This window comes from Sapajus apella, unplaced genomic scaffold (assembly GCF_009761245.1).
Source record: "Sapajus apella isolate SASKATOON/1434 unplaced genomic scaffold, GSC_monkey_1.0 scaffold18, whole genome shotgun sequence".
NCBI lineage: Eukaryota > Metazoa > Chordata > Mammalia > Primates > Cebidae > Sapajus > Sapajus apella.
Window position 1 is genome coordinate 25,809,724 of NW_022436958.1, and position 26,175 is coordinate 25,835,898.

At 35.4% G+C, this 26,175-nt stretch overlaps 1 protein-coding gene across 1 annotated transcript in view; it reads right to left on the minus strand.

Moving 5' to 3' along the window:
• IFIH1 (interferon induced with helicase C domain 1) overlaps nucleotides 1–26,175 on the minus strand; it is a 52,672-nt gene that overhangs the window by 17,439 nt on the left and 9,058 nt on the right. The window contains 3 exon segments of the mRNA XM_032286562.1: nucleotides 4,159–4,379; nucleotides 9,518–9,622; nucleotides 22,628–22,774. Coding sequence (XP_032142453.1) covers nucleotides 4,159–4,379; nucleotides 9,518–9,622; nucleotides 22,628–22,774 — 473 coding nt within the window.

Below are 26,175 nucleotides of genomic sequence, written 5' to 3' on the forward strand. Positions count from 1 at the left end.
AGGAGAAACTTTCATTTAGTTTAGTTTTTTTTTTTTTCTAAAGTCTCTCTGATCTGCCTGTTACAAAATCACTTGAGAAGTCTGGAAAATACAGACTCCTGAATGGCACTCAAAAATTACTAAATCTAGGGACCATCTCTGGGGACAGAGGCTTGAAACCTTCACTTTAATGACATTTAAGCCTTCGAAATTTGAAAACCACAGCTTATTTCTTCTCTCTTCCACAAAGCCATTCCTGAATCATTTTCTGGAAGTATTCTTTCCATTCCATTTATGCAAGACAGAGGGATTCTGCAGAAAAGAATGGAAATTAAGTGTAGTGAAAAGAGATAACATGATGCAGAAGGAAGAAAGCCCTGAAAACAGCTACTCCAGCCACTTAATTCTTGTGTACCTTGGACAAGGTCTGAATCATCTTAATGCTCTCAATATACTCATTAATGAAATGAGGAAAATGTTAACCTATTACTGTGAAAATTAAATGAAATAGAGGATGCCATATTGTCAGTACTAAAAGTTCCCTGATATTTCACCCATCCTTTCATTCTAGAAGCAGAGTGCAGTGGCAAGGGAAGACCAGTTGACTCAGAAGATAAAAGTCCAAGTCTCAGTTCTGCTGTTTCTTGGCTGGATGATCCCTGAATTGCCAATTAAAAGTCTTGGAGCTTCAGTTTTCTGATGGGAGAAATTGGAATAATAATAATGACTAACTTATTGGGTAGCTGTGTAAGTTTAATGAGATAATATATCTGAGAGTGCTTTATAAAGTGGAATAAAATATTAATTATCAACATATATCTCTCATCTCTCTTCTAGACTGTATATTCCTTGGGGACAAGATCTGCATTTGATCTGTCTTTAAATATACTCCCGCTGAATGATTTAATTAAGAAACTCTGTATTATGGAGTGGCATCGCACCACAAAATTCTGCCCATAAAAGGTGAGTCAAAAATCTTCAAAAGCAGCAGCACCCTCTGATGTACAGAACAAAAAGAAGTTGTCACAGGAGATAGCAGGTGCTGGAAATCCTGATACTCACTCTGGGTGGTGTAGACTTCCTACTGAAGGACACAGAGAAAGCCAGATGCAAGTCTGACATGGCTAATTGGGAGGTGTGTGGTCCTCTTGGAGCCTTTTCCTGAGATGTGACAGAGTGCCTGCCAAGACTAATCAAACCCAACTGCTACCCACTTCTGCTGAATCATATGGGGCTGCATTGCAGCATCTGAAGGAACCTGGGATTTATCTCTCATGATGTTGAAGCCCTAGATAGGAAATGGAAAGTCTGGGAACACAGGTGGTGTTTTCATTTCTCTCTGCATTTGAAGGCTATAACTTTGGAAAGGACGGAGGAAGGGAAATGAAAGTAAATGGTGTTAGAGAACGGATTTCTCTTTTCTAGATCAAGGGTAACAATACCTTCTTATTGGGCCAAACACAGGATTCAGCTTATGCAGACTTACTGGGACAGAGGTGCTCTGACTCAGTCAAAAATAATTAAAGCTGAAATTAATTATTCAAAAAGATGATATAGTAAACAATTATGATACAGATGAAAGAATTAGTAGATGAGTTCCTAGTAATTCTAAGGAGAAAAACAATGGAAAAGCAGATAAGGGATTAGAGTCAAGTCCTCAAATGTCCACCCAACAATGCAGTGACTGTGCATAATTAATGAGGATAAATTAATATTTAAACATAGCCATAAACGTGCATTCATAAGAATCACCTAGATCCAATGCAATGAAAGATTCCTGGTTAGAATATAGCACTGAGAGGAGAAGGGAATATTACAGAAAGGAAGATGCATTAGACACATACAAAAATATAAGACTTGAAAAGATCAATATTTATAATATAAACCTAAGTATTTGAATTTAGGCTCAAAAACTAGCTACACAAAAATAAATGAAGAGTGTTCTAGCGTAAGAGATTTTCAAATAAAAAGGAACTGAGGAATTTGAGTTTATGACAAGGTCCAGATAAGTCTGAGGATGCTAGAGGCAAAAGTGGTCATGAGCTGGGTGTCACATCTCATCTCTCCTGCTTTCTGCACTGGTAAGATCTTATCTGTAGTATTTTGTCCGACTCTGGACACCACATTTAAGAGTGTCCTAGAAAAATGTCTGAAAGAGCATGAGCACTAGGAGTGATGACAGGTTTAGAAACCACGTTATATGGAAAACAGTTAAAGGAACTGTAGACATTTATTTCCAGGGACCAAAAGAAACATAACTTAGGAGCTACATGATGCTGCCTTGTCTATGTGCAGGGCTGTCCTTAGGCTGGAGAATTAAGACTTCGTGTGGTTGCAGAGGAAGGAGCTCTAACCAGTGACTATGGGATTCCAGGGAAACCGATTTGGATGAATACAAGTAGGGCTTTCTAACAGTGTCAGTTCTTCAAATAATGGCTGGGGCTGTCTTGTTAGAAGGATAACTTCCTTAATATTAGGAAGTTATCTGGCAGAAGTGAGGAACCACTCTGCAAAGGAATAAAGCTGGATCTCGAAGCCCCCTTTCAACTCTAGCAGCCTATGGCTCTTTGACCAGATAAGGTAAATAAAGGAAGTAGATGAATTAAAACTAACTCCTTGGTGTGGGGGCTGCATGCTTTGGAGGGGGTGGTATTACTAACAAAGAAACAGATAAATGGAGAAGAGCCTTTGGGAGGGTAGATTGTGAGGCTGAGTTTGAGAAAATGGCGGATGGTCAAATGGTTTCAAAATCATCAGTTTAAGTAGCTTTGAATCCAGTTAACTTGGTTCTTTTCTCTGGATTTGGCACTTAAGAGCCTGTTCTCTATGTTATTCAGTTTCATAAGTTATGAAGGTGAAGAGGAAGGAGCAAAAGAAAGCTAGCATTTAAGAGTGGGAGAAAGAGTCATTACTAGGCCATATATAATCCAACTGAAATTTCGGAGCAGGGTAGTTATTATTTTGTTCATTTTAAAGATGAAGAAATTAAAGTTAGAATTAACTTTAATCAAACTACCAGCAGGTAAAAATAGGATTCAAACCTATTTCATTTAAAAAAATAATATTCTATACAAAGGGAATATATGCAAGGCTATGGGCAAACAAATTTGAATGTGTCACCATTACCAGCAAAATAAATACAAGCGTTTTAATAGTGAGTATACAAGTATAAAGGAGAGCCCTTGAGACTTAGCAGATGCACACAAAATACATTTGGAACTACATGATAGGAACCATTCAAATCATGGATTCTAAGTACTGAAAACAGGATGTAACTAAACCTTTTAGCATAATAGAAATAAAAAACCAGAATATTTTACAGTCTACTGCTTCTTTTTTGTATAGAAATAGATGAGAATGGAAAAAAGGCTTTCTGACAGAGGAAAAGTATACTCATTTTTATACCATAAAATAGTAAATACTCATATCCCCAATTTATATATTTATTAATTAATAAACTCTAATTTATCTGAAAAAGCTCAAATAACTACATTTTGTTTTATTGTGAAGCAGACAGATTTACTTATGAAGATGACCTTCAAATATCCTAAGACACAAATTATTGAAGAAAAACCTCAGTTACATTTAAGGTCATATGTGTATATGTAATACATATACTTCTTGAGCATTTTAAAATCTATTTATCTTGATGTAGATATCAAACATTCACTTAATTTTCTCTTTATCTCCAAATCACATTATATATATTCTGGATAAAGAGGATTTGCCATCTTTGACTAAGGGTCAACAGCTAAAGAGGAAGCAAAAAACAATATTTGATTCTTGATTCCAGTGATATTTTGGGGTCATTCATTTTCATATGCAATGATAAATTAGCCAATTAACCTTAAAGTATATCTGGGTAAATATAACCTGTGACCAGATAAGGAGAATAAAGGAAGTAGATGAATCAAAACTAACTCCTAAGTTTTGGGGCTACATAATTTACAGCTATTTGGTAAAATGTCCTAGTTTTATTGGAAATTTTCTATTTTCAGGTTCATCACTTAGATATTACACATACCTTAAAAAAGACTAAAAATAAAATAAAGAGCTTATTTTGACATCACTCTTAATTAAACTAAATCTGTGTGAGTCATTGCCACAATTGCCATCATATAAAAATTTCAGAATAATATAATGAAAATGAACAACTAATGTTATATGTTCTTCGAATACCTTATTAACAAGAACTATAACTTTTCCAGGCTCAGATGCTTTTTTCTTCTTGTCTAAGTGATCCTTGGCAATGTAAACGGCCACTCTGGTTTTTCCACTCCCTGTAGGAAGGCAGATGATGATATTCTTCCCTTCCAAGGCTGGTTGGGCAACTTCCATTTGGTAAGGCCTGAGCTGGAGTTCTGGCTCCGGGGATACTCTTGCTGCCACATTCTCTTCATCTGAAGAAGGTTGAAAAGGAAAATAAGAGAAGGGACAACAAAATAACAGAGCTTAGAAGCCTGAAACTGAACATAGGCTTCTTATACTTTAAACTCCTTTTCACATGTAGTCCAACCCATTTTCTCTTTTCTGTACCAATGAATATCTGCTCTCTGCATTTGCAGAATACAACCCAGGCTCCCTGTCACAGAAGGGGCCTAAGGGTGTGGGGTGAAGAGGAAGTCAACTGAATAGAGGACTAGGAAGGGCCACCATGGGGGAGTGTTTTCGCAGAGTGAGCAAATTTGTAGAAAGGGCTGTGGTGCGGGATTGGCAGGTATGGTTGCAAAGGTGTAAGACTTCCCATTTCTTTGTTGAGCCATTATCCCCTGCTTGTTTCACTTAGACCTACCACCTGCAAAATCAAGAGGAGCTGAGAAAGTAGAAATCATTAGTCTTCTTTGTTCTGTATTTCACCTCATTTTTTATTACAAAGAAGGTATTACGGCTGATACTATCTTCTTTCGTTTGTAGAAACTTTATCTGACAAACAAATACCAAAAGAAAACACACGCACACTTACACACACATATGTACATGCACACACACACACACACACACACACACACACACACACAATCTATCTCAAGTTCCTTTTTCCATCTAAGGCAACCAGGTTGTACAGAAGTGATATTTAGGGAGTAGGGGAAAAACTCTTCTATGCTAGCCTTTAATTGGTAGGTTTTCCTTAAAAGATTAAAAATAATTTTGTTGGTTTAAGCTAAGTTATGACTAATTTTGCCATTTAGTTGTGAATTGTGATCTTTATTACTTCCTTATGTATATGACTCCACATATTCCTACTTTTTCTAAAATCCAAAGTATAATATATTGAAAATATTTTCAATTAAAATGGATTCTTAAATTTAAAACGCTGATTAAGTACTAACATACATTTATGAATATTAAAATAAGATTATTATAACATATTTTGTTTTGGATATAATATATTTTATTTAGAAGTGACCATATTGAACTATATAAGCCAGGGGAAAAAGGTCTAAAAATTCATAGCTTATAATGTGAAATGAAGTAAAATAAATATTATACCAATTTAAAATTCCATCTTATGCCTTACATAATCACAAGAAAAAATTAAATAACAGTATTTATCAGTACTTCATCACACATGAAATAACTGTTCTTTTTCTTATCAGTGATTGCAATGAAACTAAACTAACATAATCCCATTAACTTCAAAAAACTTGCTGATGGCTCCATTTCAGCCACAGGGTAATTCTATTTGAGTGGGTTTTAACTTGTTGTGATAGGTAGAAAAATTCACACCAAATACCACTTAGAATTATCTACTAACCTGGCAGGAAATTTGCCTTCTGTATGGATGAGTAAAAACAGATGCAATACATTTAAGCTATCATTGGATCATCTGCTGATTCATTTAATATGATTTTTATGAAAAACTCATTTAAAATCACCAGCATTTAAAATAAACCTTTATAAGTACTCTTTCCAAGCTTGTTTTGAACTCTATAGTATTTATAATAATTCATCTTGTATTATATTTATGTAAGGCTCTGATTTATTTAAGAACAATGGTAGCTTTTATAGGCTATCAAAACCCTGATATTTCACCTGTATTAAGATAATTTATCACCCAACTTTTCCAAAAGAGCCAGTATATTTGTAAAGGAAGGTGCATTAGAAATTGTCTAAACAAAGATCCAGAAATTTACTACTGCTAAATTCTTATTTGATCTAGGAAGTTTGTTAAAATATATCAATAAATCCTCTTTGTTTAATTTCATCTTAGGTACATTTTTGCATAGATTTTAAGAATAGTAATAAAATGCTGCTTCCCTCATAATAGTTGTAGAATAAACTATTAAAAGAGTACATTTTAATAATAATTTCCTCCATTTTCCATGCTTACTACTATATCCTTGGCTAAGAAATATTAAAAAGAGAAACATAATAGCGATTTCCTAAGTCTCTTTCCCAAGAATCTAGAACCAAAGCAAATGAGTAAAATATCAATATTACTCATGCATTCAAATTATTTATTATGCTGATACATTTAAGGAGAATTAGAATGTTAAAAAGACTATTGTTTACAATTTAACTTCAGAACCGAAGTCATGAGGTTTTACTGCTACTTAATTAGGCATGTACCACAAATTTATTCTTTAGTCAGTATTGACTGGACACCTATTAAATGCAAGGCACTCACAAGAATATAGTTGTTGTCCTGAAGGACTTCAAAGTCTAGGGCATTATACCGCTGTCAGAGACACACACAAAATACCTGGTTAGACAGACAGCTCAATAATCTTCCATATTTCTGATTTAAGACTAGGAGATTTGATAGGTGACCCTAAGTTTAGAAAGAAGCACAGTGTGGAGACAGAAAAAATTAGAGTTGGATTCAATGTGAGACTAGCATCCAAAGAAAAAAAGCTGGGTGAGTGCTAAATATTCAGCCTGATTCTTGCCTTATCACATTCTCTGACATAGGGATGGAAGAATTTATCCACAGAAGCAATGAAAAGAGAGTTTTCTCTTCTCTGTCACCAGAAGGAGAGAACTGGGCTGGTATCAATGAGCCAGGAGCCAATTTCTTTTATAAAAGAAGTGTTTGGGTTTTTGTTTGTTTGTTGTTTGTTCGCTTTTGGCTTTCTCTGAAGAGCGTAATCAATTAAATGAAAGTAGCATTTAAAATATGCACAAGCTTTAAATAACACTGTGCCTTCCCTCTACAACAAGTATTGATTAAACATCTTAAAATTAGATTATATCATATAAATGGTCAAAAAAGAAAATCAAATAAGGCTTAAATAATAATATTCTATTGGAACTACACCATGTGGCAAATTTCATTCTCACATTGATTTTGACAGCTGAGTTATTCTTGGAGAGAAAAGGTCTGTCACTGCATGTGTTTGAAATCTACAAAGTATTCCTTTACCTATAGTATATAACCACAGAAAAATACACCATTCCAGCTGGGCAAATATTAATAGGCATTACCTTCAAATAGTAGGGAAACACTTTCTACATATCAGGCCAATGTGTATTGCCAAAAACATTGCCACTTTTTGAGAAGCAGTATATCTTTCTGAAAATGGGAAAAAGGAAAAAAAAAGCCTTTCATAATAAAATTGGAATATTTATACTTTAAAAGTACCGGTAATTATGTTTACTATTGCATAACACTTCCACAAAGGAATATAATGCGATTGTATTGGGTCACACCTTATGGCCCATATATGACCTCTGGAGTAGGAGGAAGGACATATAGAGTAAAGTCCCTTTTGATGTCAACTTCAAAGGTTAAAACATAATTGCAGACTCTGTAATACTTTCCAGTGCCTCAATATGTGTTTAACAGTTCACCAATTTATCTAAACCTCCTTTTGAATTGAATTCTATTTTAGCTTATATCAGGCACTTGCGGGTAAGGAATTTCATAATTTTACCACTTCAAAAATTGACTACCCCCTACACAAAGTAATTCTTTGCTCCTAAGTACTGATCCATGTAGAACTTCAACTGGTGTTCTTTGAAATGCGTTTATCTTCAAAAATGTATTTGTCTTTGAAAATGTATTTACTTTTCAAAAGTAGATTGCGTTCAGATTTATCATGTCTTTCATGCCACATTGAAGACCAAAAATCAGCAAATACATTTGTTAACAACTCTAAATAGGCAAAATGCCCTGCACATAGAAGGTACACATTAAATATTTATCGAATGAATGGATATCGTTGAAAAGCCCTTACTTAGACAAATAAAAATCAGGATGATGTCCAAAACCTTACAACAACTATCAGGATGATAACTGTTAGCTAGGGTATCTATTTTGAGTTCTAGCATAGCATGTAATAGAAACGTTAATTATTAAATTGAACAATTTATGACAAGGATAGAAAAAACAAATAGAATACACAGAAATAAGCACATGGCAAGAACTCAATAAACACTGACTGAATTGAACAGAAAATGAATTAACCCTTTTAAATGAAGATTAAAGTTGTGACTGACATTTGGTGAATTGGGTTTCCGCAAACTAATTTGTTCTAAGGGATTCAGGAGTGTCATTGTGAGAGAAGGACATGTGAAAAAAGAGGTGCTACAATCTAATTTGGACAGCATTTAGGATTGATGACCATCTTTCTATAAACTATTTTGCCCCCTTAGGCCTCCTGGGGATCTAAAGTTTTATAATTCTTCTGACAATGCAGGGTAATCTGAATTATTTAATATATTCTTAGGGGAAACAATCACAAATGAAGAATAAAGTAATTTGTTTCTTAATCTGTCATTTCTCCAATGCTTCTCAGCTGGACCCCTTGCAAAGCATTTTCTTTTTGTTTGTGATTTGTGCCTTTTAATTGTGAAATGCTTCAAACACACAGACAAATACAGAAAGGTATATAATAGACCCCCACTAACCCATCATCTACACTCAATAATGTTAACATTTTAGCTTAGTAATGATCATGGAAATACACACTCAAAGAAAGAAACAATTTGAAACCTATCAGACTAACAAATTAGGAAAACTGATAACAGGAAGTAGTAATGAAGGTGTGGGGAATTAGGAAGAGGCGCTTTCATTTATGCTGGTAGAATATTCATTTAGTGACCCAAATATTTTGCTAACTCTACTCCTATTCAAAAGATATTTATATAAATTTGACTTCTTTTAATCATATATTTAATTCATAGTCACACTTCTCTTATTGATAGTATTAATTTTTTATTTAAAATGTATTTTAATTTAAAAAGTAGGGTTTCGAAGTAAGCAAATGTACCAAATTGAATACAGTCAATTTAAATGCAGTCAAATTAATTGAAACAGATCTCATAAATAAAATAGATGACATGACTCTTTGGAATGTGGCATATGCCAGACCAAAAAGGTATGAACTGGATCAAAATTAGAGAGTTTGGTTCTAAGACTTTTGTAAGTTACACTTTTAAAGAAAGTGAATGGCAAAGTTCCAAAACTATTTCACGGTAGAAAAGAATTGCTTTAATTGCATAAATACATTAGGGAGGGTATGAACAGCCCCCATGCTTCCACTATATGGCGTCTTATTTCACACTTTTTAAGGTTTACACAACAGTTAGGCAGTACCTGAATCACTTCCCATGGTGCCTGAATCACTGCCCATGTTGCTGTTATGTCCAAGACTTTCATCTAAGCAGCTGACACTTCCTTCTGCCAAACTTGTGTCTGATTCTGCAAAGGAAAACATTTTAAAATATTTTTAAAATATTTCTGAGAATAAACGTATTTTAACTGCACACCTCTACAGCACACAGTACATACAGTTCAATTCAAGTGGGGAAGGCACACCCAGACAATTATGAATAAAAGGTAAGCACTTCTGGCAGGCTACATTAAAAAAAAAAATCCACTATGGATGAGCAGCTGCTGGGTAGTGATTCAAATACATATTACCTACTTAAAGTACTATACATCCAATATGAGAGCTAATGCACATTCCTAAGGGTTTATAACTTTTGTTGCCCTTCTACATGTAAATGTTGCCCAAGAAAACAATATTTAGGTTTGACAATGCCTTCTAAACAAAAAGTAATACATAGAAACCTTTGAGTTATTTTCATTTAAAATGACAGGGAATTAATAAAGTACAAAAAATTAAGTACCTGGATCTACTGATCAGTTATGAAAATGATAGTTTGGTGCTAAACATAAATGTAAAATATCAAGGAGCATTTGTTCAAAAAGAGTATCACTAAAGCTTGGCATCACAGTTGTACTAGAAGCTCATGTGAGGTTGGAAATAAATGTTTTTCTTTACTATAATTGGACTAAGCCTCTATCAAAGAGTTATGGTTAGTATGGGTGGGTGGCAGTACACATCCTTCATTTATTAATCTCAACATTCTGTTTTCAGTACTCAGGATCAATTCTTTTTGAAAATCTTCTTTCCCTCAAGGGAAGAATTCTTTTCTTACAGTTTATTTCCAAACACTTACACAATCTCATCCTCAAGCACCAGAACTATCGTTAAACTGGTAAAAATTAAAAAAAAAATGGTGATTACTAATGTTGGCTTTGGAATCAGAAGGACTTGTGAAATTTGCCGTTCTTTTTGCTCTGAACCTAACAAGCTCCCCTTATTAAAAATGAGGCTAATCCCCCTTACCTCACAGCACTTGATAACCTTTAAGTAATATTAGCTACAACAAGCTCTTGGCACAGGGTCTTAATTGCTGGTGATTCAAAAATGAAATAATAATCAAGTAATGATGTATTCCTAGGACAGGAGTTCCATTAGATAATGTTCTTCTTATAATAAATAATATTTTATAACATTTATACTTAGATAATTATTTCATCCTAAAGCTCCTTAACACACCAATGAGGTAGCTCTTAGCTATTTAAAACTAGTTTGGGTGTCATATTTAGGGCTGGAAATAAAAATGTATGAAAAATAGACACATAGTATGTTTCAATAAAACTTCTCTGAAAAGAGACGATATACAACTCCTCAAAACTGCAAATATTTCCTTTTTCCTTAACTAGTTAATTTTTTCAAGTCAAATATATTAAGATACAATTTACTTACTAAAAAACATTACTCTTTTTATGTTTGTAGTTGAGGAGTTTGACAAATGTACACCGTTTTGTAACTTTGAAGAATTTGACATATGTAAACAGTTTTGCAACTACCCTCACGATTGAGATTTCCAGCACCCCAAAAATCTCCTCAAGCCTCTGTAGTAGATCCCTCTGGCTATCCCCTGGCAGCCACTGATTTGATTTCTGTTCCAATAGCTTTTCGTTTTCCAGAACGTCATATGAATGGATTCATGCAATATGTAGCCTTTGTGTCTTTTTAAACTCAGCTTATAATAATTGCGATTCATCTATGTTGTTGTATTACTAATTTGTTCCTTTTTATTGCTGACTAGTGTTCCATTGAGAATCTGTGACATTTAAATCTCCCTTACAATTTGGATAAGCCTATTTATTTTAAGAGCTATAACAGAATTACAGCCAATGCCAATCAAATATGTAAGACATCCTAAATATTAAAAGCAAGCTGATAAGAAATTTGTGGAAAAATTCTCAGTGGACATACATACTGTTTAAGTATATTAGCACAACACAAATATACTAATGTGAAAATACTGTGTTTATTAGTTGTCGCAGATTAGCTCTATAACTCAGATTTGAGGAATCCCTTATGATCACACGGGAAAACCTGTACATCTCACTGAGAGATTCAGAATATGGCACTCTGCAATTCCCAGAGGTATGTCTTGTTAGAAGCTCAGAGGCGAGTGTAGGATAGAACTGTCAAGTAGAAGAGCGTTTTGGGCAGATGTACTGATGAAAAGAGAATATGATTTGTCAGGAAAAGGCAAGGTGTAAAATGAGATGGGGAAAATGTCATTGCAAGAATAATTCTAGATCTAGAAATACAGGCTAAGATTTTTGAGGCAAAAAAGTGAATTTGACATGCTTTTCATTTGCTGTTTTAAATGCAGTATTGAGAACGAAAGAGAATACCAAAATTACTAATAAATACCTAAAATCTAAGACTGTATTATTAAATTTTCCAAGTATAAGAGAAATGAAAATTATATTTAACTTCCACTTTATTTTCTAATCGCCAGCAGTTAAACCTTAATCTTAAACCTACTTCATCTACAGGTAGAGTCAAGATTTCTCCCAAGCTTTGTTCTAACATCCATAAGTTTTGGGAGGGAGCTATTTATACAATGTGCACGAATAATTTATGGATGGTTTTAAAAGTTGCTACCAAAAATAGGGTATTATTAATAAAGTCTCTTATCTGGATTATTTTGATCTAACAAACCAATCAGCAATGTGTCAGGAAGACACTGAACTCAGAGCCTTCACAGATGTAATGTAAATTTCATTTTAATCTCTCAATATCCTATGTGGTAGATACCCATTATCTCCTGTTTCAGGTGAGAAACCAAGGCTCTGAGAGGTTAACTGATATATCCACAACACACAGCTAAAGTGGGGCAGAATCCCCATTTCTGAACCAAGCACAATGTTCCAATGCTTTTCCCCCCAACATTAAGCATGGCTGATGATTGGGGATGAAGTTCTGTAAACACAGTGTTAAGTGAAATAATAGCTGTGATGGTGGTGTTTTTTTTTTTTTTTTTTTTTTTTAACAGCGAGAGACATTTTCATTGTATTGTCAAATTTTCTATCAATCTTGAAACAGAGCTTATATTTCCACGAAAAGAAGTTGGAGAGATGATTTTACTTTGCTAACATTTCTGGTTTCGTTGACAGATATTCACTAACTTTACATTTAAGCATCTACTCTTATTTTAAAACTTTTTTCTGCGCTCAAAAAGAACACCTCTGTCCGCATTACATAAAATTAATTACAATAGTCCTGTAGAGATGATTATGAAAATGAAAGTGAATATATAGAGCTCAATTTCTTTGTCATTTTAAGGGTATATAAATCTTCAGTTTCTCTACACAAAAATAATTTTGTTTCCTAGGCAGCAAATTCTTATGCATTTTGATATATGTTTTTGCTTTCATAGAAATGTAAGCAAAATTTAATAATAAAAGAAAATATATTGTATTTATTGTAACAGGGAGAATGCCTTCCTCAGAGATTTTCCTCCTGCATTCACTTTAAAAACCACATTACACACAAACACACACACACTCCCAAAAAGCGAGATCAAGAAAGTGCTTACGTGATGCCAAAATTAAACCAACCTATTGAGTTTGAATGCCAAGAATTTCTGAAATTGACTTATTTAGGATTATCTTGTTTTATTCTTTGTATTTTTCAAACTATGTCAGTCTGAATTTAAGCCCTAATGAATAAAATCCTGTGTTTATGATTTTATAAGTAGATTGTATAGAGTCAATTAAAGACAGGCCTTGGCGTGAAAAGAACTTGTGCTTTGGAGTACAACAGATCGCCCTCCAGATCTGAACTCAGCCACTGTGAACAAACGAATTAAACTCATGCTTAAAAAAGTAGAGAGACAGTAATCTCTATTTTCTCATTTATTGCGAGAATGATTGTTAGACCAAGAAAATGAAACTCGAAGAGAAACAAATTTTAAATTATCACTAAAGGAGCTTTGAATATTGAAGTTATATTGTATAATAAGTTTAGTTAAGTTTTATATAGGTGTCATTTCCTCTAGAGAAAATATCAAAGCTAGCTATGAAACAGATTAGAAGATGGTAGTAATTAAACTGTTAAAGAAAAGCAGTTATTCATATCAAATGCTATTGGAATGAACGGAAATTATAACCATCCAGTTAAGAGAGAGGATTTTCTTTAGTAATTCTGTAAACAACACAAAAAAAGAACAGCTTTGCCTACAATGACAGAAAGTGTCTAAGACCAGTCCAAAAGCCATGGAAAAAACCCGCCTTATTTTGCAATCACATCTTGAGTATTTTGCTAATAAGGCAGGAATATTAACTGCGATCCAAGAAATTTCATACTTAACATACTCTAGACCTTAAATACTTTAAAATATTTTAAAATAATTTAGAAACCAAAAATATTTAAGTTTAAAAAAATTCAAAAAAAAAAAAACAAAAAAAAAAAAACAAAAAAAAACCCCCAGGAGGTTGAAGTCCTTTTTAGATCTATTTCAATGTAAAGTCTGCCCTCTGCTGGATAAAGCTGATATAGCAACTAGTGGACAAGTAGCTAGGTATTCTTTATTCAAAGAGCTAAATTAAGCTTCATTAGGTAAAATTCAAATTGATTCTTTCTTCTATTCCCACCAGGTAGTGCCCCTCCTATTTTTGGCCTTGAGGCATTTATCACTCCACAGAATATCTTTTCTTTCTTTCCCCTGGCCTCAGTCTGCCACACACTCTTCTTGCCGAAAGTGTTTTTGCATTACAGCAGGAAACAACGTGAGGGGAAAGGGCCGCTGGGCATATTGAGAAAGAACAGCACCAACTGCTCCTGTTCTCCTGCGAGTCAGTGTTGACAAGATCTTTAAATAGCCCAACTTCACTTTTCATGGTAATTTCATGTTTATTCTAGTTCTGACCTCGGATGCATTTTAGCTTCACCTTTGCAGCTATCCCCACCTTCCCTCCAGTTTCATAATCCTCATGCCTAGAACATCCAAGCTACCACGAAAGCTTGAAACACGTGTGCACATTTGGGCACACACACATAAAGACTGCATGGGCTTCTCAAGTGGGCTTACACTCATACTGCTAATAATATATATTTCCTTTTCTTTTGAAATAACTTAATCTTTTTTGAGAGGAAATAGATCACTTTATTTTCAGCTCTATGTATATGGATCCACGCGCGCGCGCGCGCGCACACACACACACACACACACACACACACATATTTTGGTCTGTCAGATTTTGCTCTCCGTGCCAGGGAACATGTGTTCCCGCAGAATGGAGAGAAGCCACCTCCACCCACCTTGCATATTCTCTCCTGGATCCAAGCTTCTAGGAAATGAGTTCCCCAAAGAGAAAAATCACTCTCCTAGAGCCACAGGCCCACATGGCTATCCATGGAGCTCCTCTGCTCCTCTTTATAGAATTTCTACTGCTGAAATGTTTCTAACGGAATTAAATTTCAATTGTGTGTAGTGAGGTTGGCTTAGATTGTATCATCTATGCCCTTTAGCCTTTGCACCTAGGTTCTAACAAAGAAATGTGGTTATTCAAGCACAGGTTGCCAGGATAACAACACCCACCAGAATAACCCATTCATTCACTGCCAGTCAGTAATGGAGGCAGAAAGTCCTAGAGTGGAATCAGTTAAGAGCGAGAAGCTAGGTGACCACAAGGGAAGTAAATCTTGGCAATAACAAGGTTTGGAGATGGTAAGGCGGAATGTGAATTAGAAACCTCTTTAGCTGGTAAGCACCTTTCAGGAAAGGCTACAGGAGTTAAGCAGACTTAAGCAGGTATGAAGAAAGGATGGAGGGAGATGTGAATACAATTTAGGGTCCCCAGGTAAATGTTCAACAACTGGCTCTTTGGTGGGAGGAGATATGATTTTTAAAAGGTTCGTCAATTTCCATGGAGTAAATATTCGCACCGTGGCCGATTTCAAGCTACCAGCATGATATCCCTGAGCGGAGCTGGAAAGAGATGTGCACACTCTTACAAGCCAGTAAGATCTAATTCCAGCACTTCACTAAATATAGTCCTCTACCTAAGGACTTCCCTACAATCATCATCTGAGGTAGTCACACATGCATTGTACTAGTATTTTATTATCATCCAAATGATAAATGGTATACTTTTAAAAGCTTGTGTGTGTTTGTGTGTATAAGTGTGTGTGTGAGGCACTGTAAAAATTACTGTTAGAGAAACTCATTAACTTTCACTGATCTTAGAAGTCTTAGATCCTCCTCCACAAATGCTCCTCTCTTATCAAACTGTTCCTCTGAACACATTTTGAGCTTTCTTGTGCCTGTGCTTTCGCTCGTGATGTTCCTGAAACCTGAAATGTTGCCTGCCACCTCTGTTTACAAATCCAGCATAGTGCTCCCAAGGCTCAGATGAAATATCTGATATTCCTCATCTGGTAAGCTTTCTCTCATCAGTCTTCCTTCTTTCACAGATCTTCTTTCCTCATCCTTTAATATAGATCTTGCATCTCTTTACCATGGCTAGATTACCGTTTCTTTGTAGAGGCGTCACTTGTTTTCCCGCATTTGAGTATAAACTTTCTGAGAGTGTACGCAATGCCTCAGTACTTGGTTCTCTCAATAATACTACATTATCTGACCAACTCACCTCTGTCTTTCTATTTCTCTAGCTTCTGGCCTCATTCACGTCCCAAAATTGTGAAGGGAAGATCTGATAGTCTAAATTAAAATCACTGTTTTTGTTAAAACTCTGCTACAAAAAAACTTTACATTTGCAGCCATAAACGGATATCATGAAAATAAATGCAGCATGTATTAACTGCTGCACACTAGGGAGATTTCTTTCTGTCTTTCTGTCATAATATCCATGTTCCCACTCCTGAGGTATGAATGGTAATCCTCCTAGAACTATTATGCAACTGTAAGTCATATAACTGACCCGGATAGCTTGTGATAGATTTCAAATAAAATACAAACTTACAGAATCCTCTAACAAGTACCAATATCAATATCAGCATTAGCAGCTCTCTCTTTCTCTTTGTCTCAGCCCAAATTACTATCTGTCTTTTGGATTGCCTCAGCAGTACTGCTAGTTCTCAATAATTAATGATAACTAAAGATAGAAAAATAAAAAAGTAAAGGAGTGCTATATGACTTCAAACGAGTCCTAATATAGCATGAGTGATTCGGAAACAGTCTTATTGTAAACTACTGTATCAATTATTTTTTCCACTTAGGTTTCAAATGCTATGGTTTTATTTCTAGAGAGTCTAAAAATCTCTAGATTTCTAGAGGTTAGTGCTACAGAACATTATTCTGGTCCTCAAGTGCAAGGATAAATTTTGTGGTACTTTTACAGAAATTAGTATAGACCAAATCTAAGATTGGACTTTAGTCTATAAAAAGGCAAAACAAAATAACAACAAAAAAAGTGCTATAACAGATTGGGCCAGGGAGAAGAAGGCTGTTTTATAAAGGTCAATTTTTAAACCCCTCCTACAGAACATGATCTATGCAAAATATATCCACAATATATTCCAAAGCATAATGTCACCGGATAAACCTAAGGAGTGGAACATATGGGGAAATATGAGAAAGAAGGTATTAAAGTCTGAAAACAAGCAGGTTGGTAAGCTCATTAGCTGGGGTGGAATTTTAAAATCTTCACGTGAACGAATATATAAATCAAAATATACACATGCATTCACAGTCATGCGCACTGTATATTCATACATGGCACACTCTACACTTACATTATAATCTTTCACGCTGAAACAGTGAAATTCCATTGGCTTTGTAAATGTAAAGGCGCCCTCTGCTGCCCAATCTGAGGCATTTGCATTTTCCAGTTTTCACAATAGGGAGCTGTAGCACAATGATTTAAAAAGTTTGGGGGATTTTCTGCTCCACATGAAACTAAGTTTATGCCAAATGCAATAAAGTTACCTAGTTTTAAATGTCACTTAATTTTCTTTTATTTTACTATAGAGCATTAATTCCTAAAATAGTATAATAAAAAGGGTTGATGTGAAGTAACTACTCACCTATTTTGACAAAGCAATGGTAGCAGACAAACACTGATTGTACAACTAATTTTACTGTAAGCTTATAGAAGTAAAATAACCCAGTCAATTATTTGCTATAATTAAAATGTTTTGAATAGAAAATGAAAGCAGGCTTTGTGTCCCTCTGATGTTTCCTAGGGAAATCTAGGCTAGAGAAACACCAAAGTTTTGCAGTTATCTTCTTCTTATAAGATGACCAGTGGCTTCAGAAAGCAGAACTGTGGCATCTAGCATTAACTTACCATTAATAGTCAGAATCGTTCAAATGTTGTTGAGAAATTGTTTTGTTAATGGGAAAGGGGAAATTAAAAAAAACTGGTATATCTTAAGTACTTTAATGAGAAGCAATTGATTGCAAATAGAGGTGGGAGGAGGAAAAAGGACAAATGTCAGCCCCCAAGTTTGAAGATATGACGAAATCACTCTCTAGAACAATCCACTAGAGGACCCCTAGTGTCAAAGAGATATGCGTTTAAAATTAGTTTCAAGGTGGGCCACTGTTACTGAGGGTAGTGTGTCTTACTCATCAGATGTGTTAAGGAGTAAAAGGTGCTAAAACACACACACACACACACACACACACACACACACACGATCTTTGCTTTAAAGTTAAAATAATTAACATTTGCAAGCACCAAGACTACTATGCAGTGAGAAAATACTTGAAAAACTGGTTCAGAAATAATAATCACAAATATCTCAATTTAAAATTACAAATAATTTGAACCTCTTTTTATACACATAAAAATCATATTTACAGACTGTGTACAGCTTAAGTGACAAGTTGTTTTCAATGCTATCTTGGCAACTATTTGAAATTTTAGCCTAATACAATGGAATTCAAAATAAAGACTAAACATTAGAAATATCAAGAAGAAACACAAAACAAAATTACACAGATGCACATTAGAAGCTATGGTGTACGTTCACATTTACCTTGTTAATTCTTTCAAAAAATGCCTGTGCAGGCAAAACTCTTCCATAGTAAATCGTTCAACAAAAACTTCAATCAAAAGAACTCCAATAATTTTTCTGGACTAATGGTACTTTATAAATCATTAATATTCATAAGTCTTATTCCTTAAGATAACAAGGAAACAGACACTTGGAATGACAGCAGCAGTCTCTAAAGCAAACACACTACATTTTCATAATTAAGTGAGTCTTTGCTAGTGTTCTGGAAGGGACAAGAATGGATTAAACTAGGCTGCTCTCAAATCCACATGAGAAATCCAGATATCATAAGGAACCTATGGACTAGAAGACTGTTAAGATGTTTGTGAATTCAGTGGGTTCTCAGATTATTATGCAGTTTACTGTACGCTCTTCCATGCTCTCAGATTATTCTGTATTTTCAAACTCTGTAGTTTTCTTTCGTGGCACTTACTGCAAGTGTAGCTATACAGTCACTACTACTGCTGGGCTGACATCTCCCTCAGTGGAAAGTTCTGTGGGGGCTGAAGCCATTTCTTTTCTTTTTTTTTTTTTTTTGGGACTGAGTGTTTTGCTCTTGTTGCCCAGGCTGGAGTGCACTGGCATGATCTCAGCTCACTGCAACCTCCACGTTCTGGGTTCAAGCAATTCTCCTACCTCAGCCTCCCGAGTAGCTGGGATTACAGGTGCCTGCCACCACGACTGGCAAATTTTTTGTATTTTTAGTAGCGGGGTGGGGGTGGGGTTCACTATGTTGGTCAAGCTGGTCTCGAACTCTTAACCTCAGGTGATCTGCCCGCCTCGGCATCCCAACGTGCTGGGATAATAGGCGTGAGCCACCATGCCTGGCCATGAAGCCAGTTCTATTATGTTCCTGTGTTCATGGTACCCAACAAGGTGCCTGGCACATGATAGGAGTTTGGAAAATAGTTGTTAAATGAAAGAAGCGAAAGGAAGAGAGGGAAGGAAGTTAGAGTGAAAAGAAAGGAAGGGAAGGAGGGAGACAGGAAGAAATCCAAGAGGAAAAAAAAAATAAACTAAAACCCGTTCTGTCCCCTGATGTCATTATTAAGGCTTTTTTTTTCACAAGATGCATCTTTAAGTTTTATACTAAGAAGTAAAAATTTTTAAAATTTAAAACTTTTGCATTTAATTTTGTTCACTCAAAATTCACAGTAGATTAACTACAAGCTGATGCAATGCATTAGTCTGATAATCTTTGATGATATACCCTATTTTAAGATGCAGGGTCATCTCTCAGCATTACCTCCATCTTCACTTCTTTCTACTGTGGATTTATAGAAAATGGCCAGTAACTCATAGAGGTGTCAGGTAGCCTATAGAGGAAATTTATTAAAACATGAAAACTCCACACTCAGTGGATTTTGGCATTCCCATAGAATCATGATTTCTAAAGGGAAGTGCGACTGCTCAAGTGAAAAAAAAAAAATCCTCTATATGCTTTGCTACTAGCAACAGCAGCATCACTAGAGTTTATGAGAAAGGTGAAATCTCAGGCCTCACTCAGGATTTACTGAATCATAATCTGGGTATCAGTAAGACTCTCTCAGTGTAGTTCATTTGAACATTAAAGCCTCAGAAGCATTGCATTAAAAAACAAACAGCAGCTCAAGTCTATAATCCCAGCACTTTGAGAAGCCAAGGCAGGAGGATTTCTTAAGCCCAGGAGTTTCCAGACAAGCCTGGACAACATAGTGAAACCTCAATCTCTATAAAAAGTACAAAAATTAGCCAGGTATGGTGGTGCATACCTGTGGTCCCAGCTGCTTGGGAGACTGAGGTTGGGAGGATCACTTGAGCCTGAGAGGTTAAGGCTGCAGTGATCTGCGTTCCTGCCACTATACTCCAGTCTGGGAGACACAGTAAGACCCTGTTCCATCCCCACTTCCCACCCTCCCCCCAAAAACATCTTACAATCAGGCTAAAAAGCAAGCCAACCATAAAAAAAATTGGTACTATTTATGACAATGAATTGATGTCTCATATACTTAGGTAGTTCATATACGCCAGCAAAAAGAAGATGGATATCTTAATAGAAAATTGAATTTTAAAAGTGTTAATAATTAACAAAACAAAGAGAATAAATTTACAAAATTCTTTTTCAGCAGAAATAAGAAAATGTAAATTCAAATAACAAAATACCATTTTTAATAGCAGCCAAATTGAAAAAAATTGAAAATGATAATATTATTCATTCTCATAGAAGAGAATTCAAGGAAGTAAGCACTCATATCCCATACTGTTGGAGAACATGTAAATTGGTACAAGTTCCTGGAGTGAGATTTGACATTAAGTATCAAATGTGTTAAAATTGTATAAATCATTTGACCCAGAAATTCCAATTATATAATATGTTTTTAAGAAGCAAACTGTGACATAAGAACAAAGAGAGCTATTGAGGCATTATTTAAATGTTCAATAATTGGTTAATTAATTATGCTGCATCCAAATGGTGGGACTATTAATTAGTCATTAAAAACAGGCTGTAGAAGAATATTTAATGAGCATGAGAGAAATGTCACTATATATACACATTCAAGTATGTAAAAAGCCCAGAAGCACACATATCCAAATGTTAAATATAATATCTGTACTCTGGGAATATTGGTGACTTCTTTGTGTGTTTCTACGTATTACAGATTTCTTGCAATGAAGATATATTACTTCTCTACGTACAAAATAATAAGGCCGGGCACAGTGGCTCATACCTGTCATCCCAGCACTTTGGGAGGTTGAGGCGGGCAAATCACCTGAGGTGAGGAGATCAAGACCAGCCTGGCCAACATGGTGAAAGCCTGTCTCTACTAAAAATACCAAACTTAGCTGGGCATGGTGGTGGGCACCTGTAATCCCAGCTACTTGGGAGGCTGAGGCAGGAGAATCGCTTGAACCCAGGAGGTAGAGGATGCAGTGAGCTGAGATCAAGCTGCTGCACTCCAGCCTGGGCAACAAAGTGAGAGTCCATATCTCCAGAACAAAAATAAAAACAAAACCAAAAAAATAATAAAGTTTTCAGTGGTGTGCTAGAGTTAGTTTATACTGGCTCACAGGAGCTAAGTGGTAACTTTTCAGGAATTTTCTGAGTTTTTAATCATAGCCATTACAAAAGTTAAATTATATAAAGTTACTGTTAAAGAAATTACTTTCAAACAAAGGTAATAAGTATTTAACTCATCACTGAGTCATTTTATTATAATATTTGATCTGGAGGCTATCTCTGCCTTTTGCATCTGTATCGTGAGAATGCTCTACAATGACGTGCCACTGCACATCTCTTCCCAGCTTTGTGTTCAATGATCTTATGTTGGAGGCTTGAAATAAGCATTAACAAGAACATTGAAACCACAGACACTGGCCAATGCTACAAACTAAGGCTTTTTCTTTCCCCCCAGAGAGCTACTTGTTACATTTACCAGCACACCACAGACTTTAAGCTACTACTTTTTGTGAAAATAGAATATGGCCCTTTGGTAGAGAAGGGGAGAAGTGGATTCTCCTATCATGAGCAGATTAGAAAGGGGAAAATAATTAAATTATTTGTTTCCTCCAGAGCTGTTTCAGTATCGAAAAGGTGGACATGGTAGTCTTCAGTCCTCACTGATTAGTTATGCAATTCAAGACAACCCTTGTTCAGCATCTGGCCATCTTTCTTTTTATGGCTTTGATTTTAATTTTTACAACCCAGTTGAACCTCTCAGTTATCCCAGTTTAAACGAGAGAAAAAAGCAATGGCTCTATTTTATTTTCAGGGTTCTGGATGCATTAAATTGACTAATCCCTTTGAAAGTACTTTGAAAACCATGAAATATGGGGCATTCTTACGATACTTATAATGACTATGGATTCCTTATAAGCTAAAATTAGATGCAAATGTGTTCATATTTATAACACCTTGATATTGGATTAGTTTTAAAAAGCATTTTGGCCAAGAATTATTTCAATTTAATCTTCTTTAAAGATATTATTTTAATATAAATGTTCACTAACCTTAATGTCCACATTTTCTCCCTCTGATTAATAGGTTCTGCCCAATTGCTTTTTCTTGAAGTAGTAATTAGTATATTAAAGTATGTATGTGTTTCAAGTACCTGAAACTACAGAAGAATCTGCAAAAGATGATTCTGATGAATTATTATCCATGCCCCAGACCTCCTTCTCCAGATTTTGCTGATCTGTGGTTGAAAGAAGTAGCTTTTCCACTTCAGGGCCATCATCTTGTGATAAATTCTCAATTTCTGTGAATAAAATGTCACATTAGAATGCAAATCATTGCAACACAAGTTTTTATAGCGCATACGAAACGGTTACTGTTATTTTGAAAACAAAGTGGCAGTTAGCAAGAGAGGTTACCTGAATTTATTTAAATACTTTGAAGTTCTGAACAGAACGTAAATTGTATTACAATGCAAGATTTTATACAATATAAATAGCTGTTACTGTTATTCTGAAAACAAGATGGAGAGCCCCCAATAGAGGTTTGCTTTAATATATTCTAACATGTTGATATTTTGAAAGGCTTAGAAGGTGCTTTTGTTATGGCATGGTATTTTTAATTTTAATATGGACACAATGAGTAGTTCTTTATAATGATTAGATTTTAGCTAAAAAGACAATATAATGATTATGCTAATCATAAGAAAAGTAATTTCCTGTCTGACCATCAGGTTTAGGAAGTCGGTCACTTATTCAGTAACACAAAGTTACATTTAAGACTGAATTAATGAAAATGCAAATTCGGTAGTTTTCTTTAGCTTTGCTCTTGCCATTTTGTTTCCTCACTGTGTGTTCTGCACGAGACGTACATCTGCTTTAATGTCAGCCTATATTCATGTATTCTGAATTTCTGGGGATTTTAAAAACATTTAATCAAATATTCTGTGTCCTTCCTTTCTCCTTTCCTCCATTCCTCCCTTCTAGCTTTTCTTACTTCAACTGCATGTAATGGGTATTTTATTAAGGGCTTATGTGGGTTAAAAAGAAAATCAAGAATTTCTGCCTTTATGAAGCTGCAATCTGTCAAGAGAAGACTGATGCCATAAGGAAAATTTTCTAACATATCATATTTGATTATCTCATCTTAAAGAAAACAGGGAAAATGTGCCCCACTTTGTATGGAAAATTTCCTAAAGAGTATTATTATAACTTTGAACAAAAAGAAAACTTGGTAATGTCTGCAGTTAGATATTAGGTATGTTTGGGACTATTATAATAGTTAATTTATTTTGCATTCACCGTATAAATACCTTATGTATATTAAGTTATTTAATTCTCAAAATAAACCTGGATGATAAGTAATATTATTGTCTCCAATTTACTGAGGTGATAAGTAATGTTAGTATCTCCAATTTACTGAGGAGTAAACTGAGGCACAGAGAAGGTCACACATTCAGGGAAGGCCAAAGGTCATACATTCAGGGAATGATCCAGGATTTGATAAGCATCAGGATCCAGAGTCTAAGCTCCTACGTTAGTCTGTTTGTGCTGCCGTAGCAAAACACCATAAACTGAGTGGCTTAAATAACAGAAACCTGTTTTCTCATAGTTCTGGATACTGGACGTCCAAGATCAAGGTGACAGCAGGGCCAATGTCTGATGAAGGCTCTCTCCTTGATTTGCAGATAGCCACATTCTCTCTGCATCGTCATATGATTAAGTGAGAGAGATAAAGAGACAGATGTTTCTCTTTCTTCCTCTTCTTAAAGGCCACAATTTTTATCAGAGTAAGGCCCCATTTTTATGACTCATTTAATGTTTTTGTTTTTGTATTTTATTTTTGAGATAGAGTCTTGGTCTGTCACCCACGCTGGAGTGCAATGGCACGATCTCAGCTCACAGCAACCTCCTGGGTGCAAGCAATTCTGCCTCAGCCTTCTGAGTAGCTGTGATTACAGGTTCACACCACCACGCCTGGCTAATTTTTGTATTTTTTGTAGAGACCGGGTTTCACCATGTAGGCCAGGCTGGTCTCAAACTCTTGACCTCAGGTAATCCACCTGTCTTGGCTTCCCAAAGTGCTGGGATTACAGGTATGAACCACTACGCCTGGCCTGACTCATTTAATATTAATTATATCCTACCATCACTATCTCCAGATAGAGTCATATAAGGCTCCACCATGTGAATGCTGGAAGGACAAAATTTCATCCATAGCATTTTACCATTGGCTTGCAAAAATTCATATCTTTACTGCATGGAAAATACATTAATCTCATCTCATCCGCCCAAATGCCTTAACTCACTGCAGCATGAACTCTAAGTTTAAAGTCAAAAGTCTCACCCAAACATTTTCTAAATCAGACATGGATGAGAATGGAGATGTGATTCATGATGAGGCAAATTCATCACTGCCTGTGAACCTGTGAAACCAGATGAGCTGTATGTTTCCTTTCCACAATACAATGGTGGGACAGGCATAGGATGGATATCTTATTCCAAAAGGGAGAAATAGGAAAGAAAGAATGGGTGATGGGGTCCAAGCAAACCCAAAACTTATTAATGTAAATTCTGTCAGATCTTAAGGCTTGTAAGGCTTGAGAATAGCTCTGTTTGGTTTGATGCTCTGCCTTCCAGGTCAATGGAATGGCAGATTCATTTCTCAGGCTCTGCAAGACAGCCTTGCCCCTTCTGCTGTCTCTAAGGGCTCCATTCACACAGTTCTCTGTGAGGATAGCCCTGCTTCTGAGACACCAGGCAGAGTCACCCTGGCTCACTAAAACCAGAAACAGCATTTTCTTTGAAATGAAAAGGGAAACTGCTTTGGCCCCTGGGCCTGTGGTGGAAGTGGCAACCCTCATGACTTCAGAATCACTTTGGGTACATTCTTTCCTTTCCTTGAAGAAGAGCACACATTCACAACTAAATAGCTCTATGTTCTGGCTCTGTAGAATCCAAAAAGTCCAGCATCCTTTTCTCATTCTGTCCTGCCATCTCTGTATCCTTCAGTTCAAACTGGAGGTGTATTTGCTGATATGATCTCTATTCCTGCCTTCTGCTGAAACGGCTGATTAAGTACATGAGTGGCACTCACAATCTTGTTATCAATTGATTGTTCAGCCACGCCCTTAGTGTTATCTTTATAACACAGTTTCTCATTTTTTACAATATGAATAAGCTGAGAATTTTCCAAATATTTAAATTTTGGTTCCTTTTTGCTTAACAATTCCTTTAATTAACTTCTCTTTTTTTTTTTTTTTTTTTGCATTTTACTATAAGCAGACAGGAGAAATCAATCTGCTCCTTCAACACTTTTCTAAGAAATCTTCTTAGCCAAATATCCAAGTTCATTACTTGTAAGGTTGAGTTTTATACCATTTTATAACAAGGATTTGTTATAAACCTTTCTTACAGTTTCCGTAACATTTTTCTCATTTCTTTCTGTGACCTCAACAGAATCACCCTTAACATCCATATTTCTACCATTCACCCCAAACTCTTCTAGTCTCTAACAATTACCCAGTTCTAAAGTCACTTCCACATGTTTAGGTATTTGTTACAGCAGCACCCCACTTTTTACACCAAAGTTTTCATTAGTTTGGGTCATCAGAACAAGACTGCAATGATTATAATTAATTAATTAATAGTTAATTTTCAATTTGTCTTTCTTATATTTTTGGAAACATGGGATGCATGCTACAAA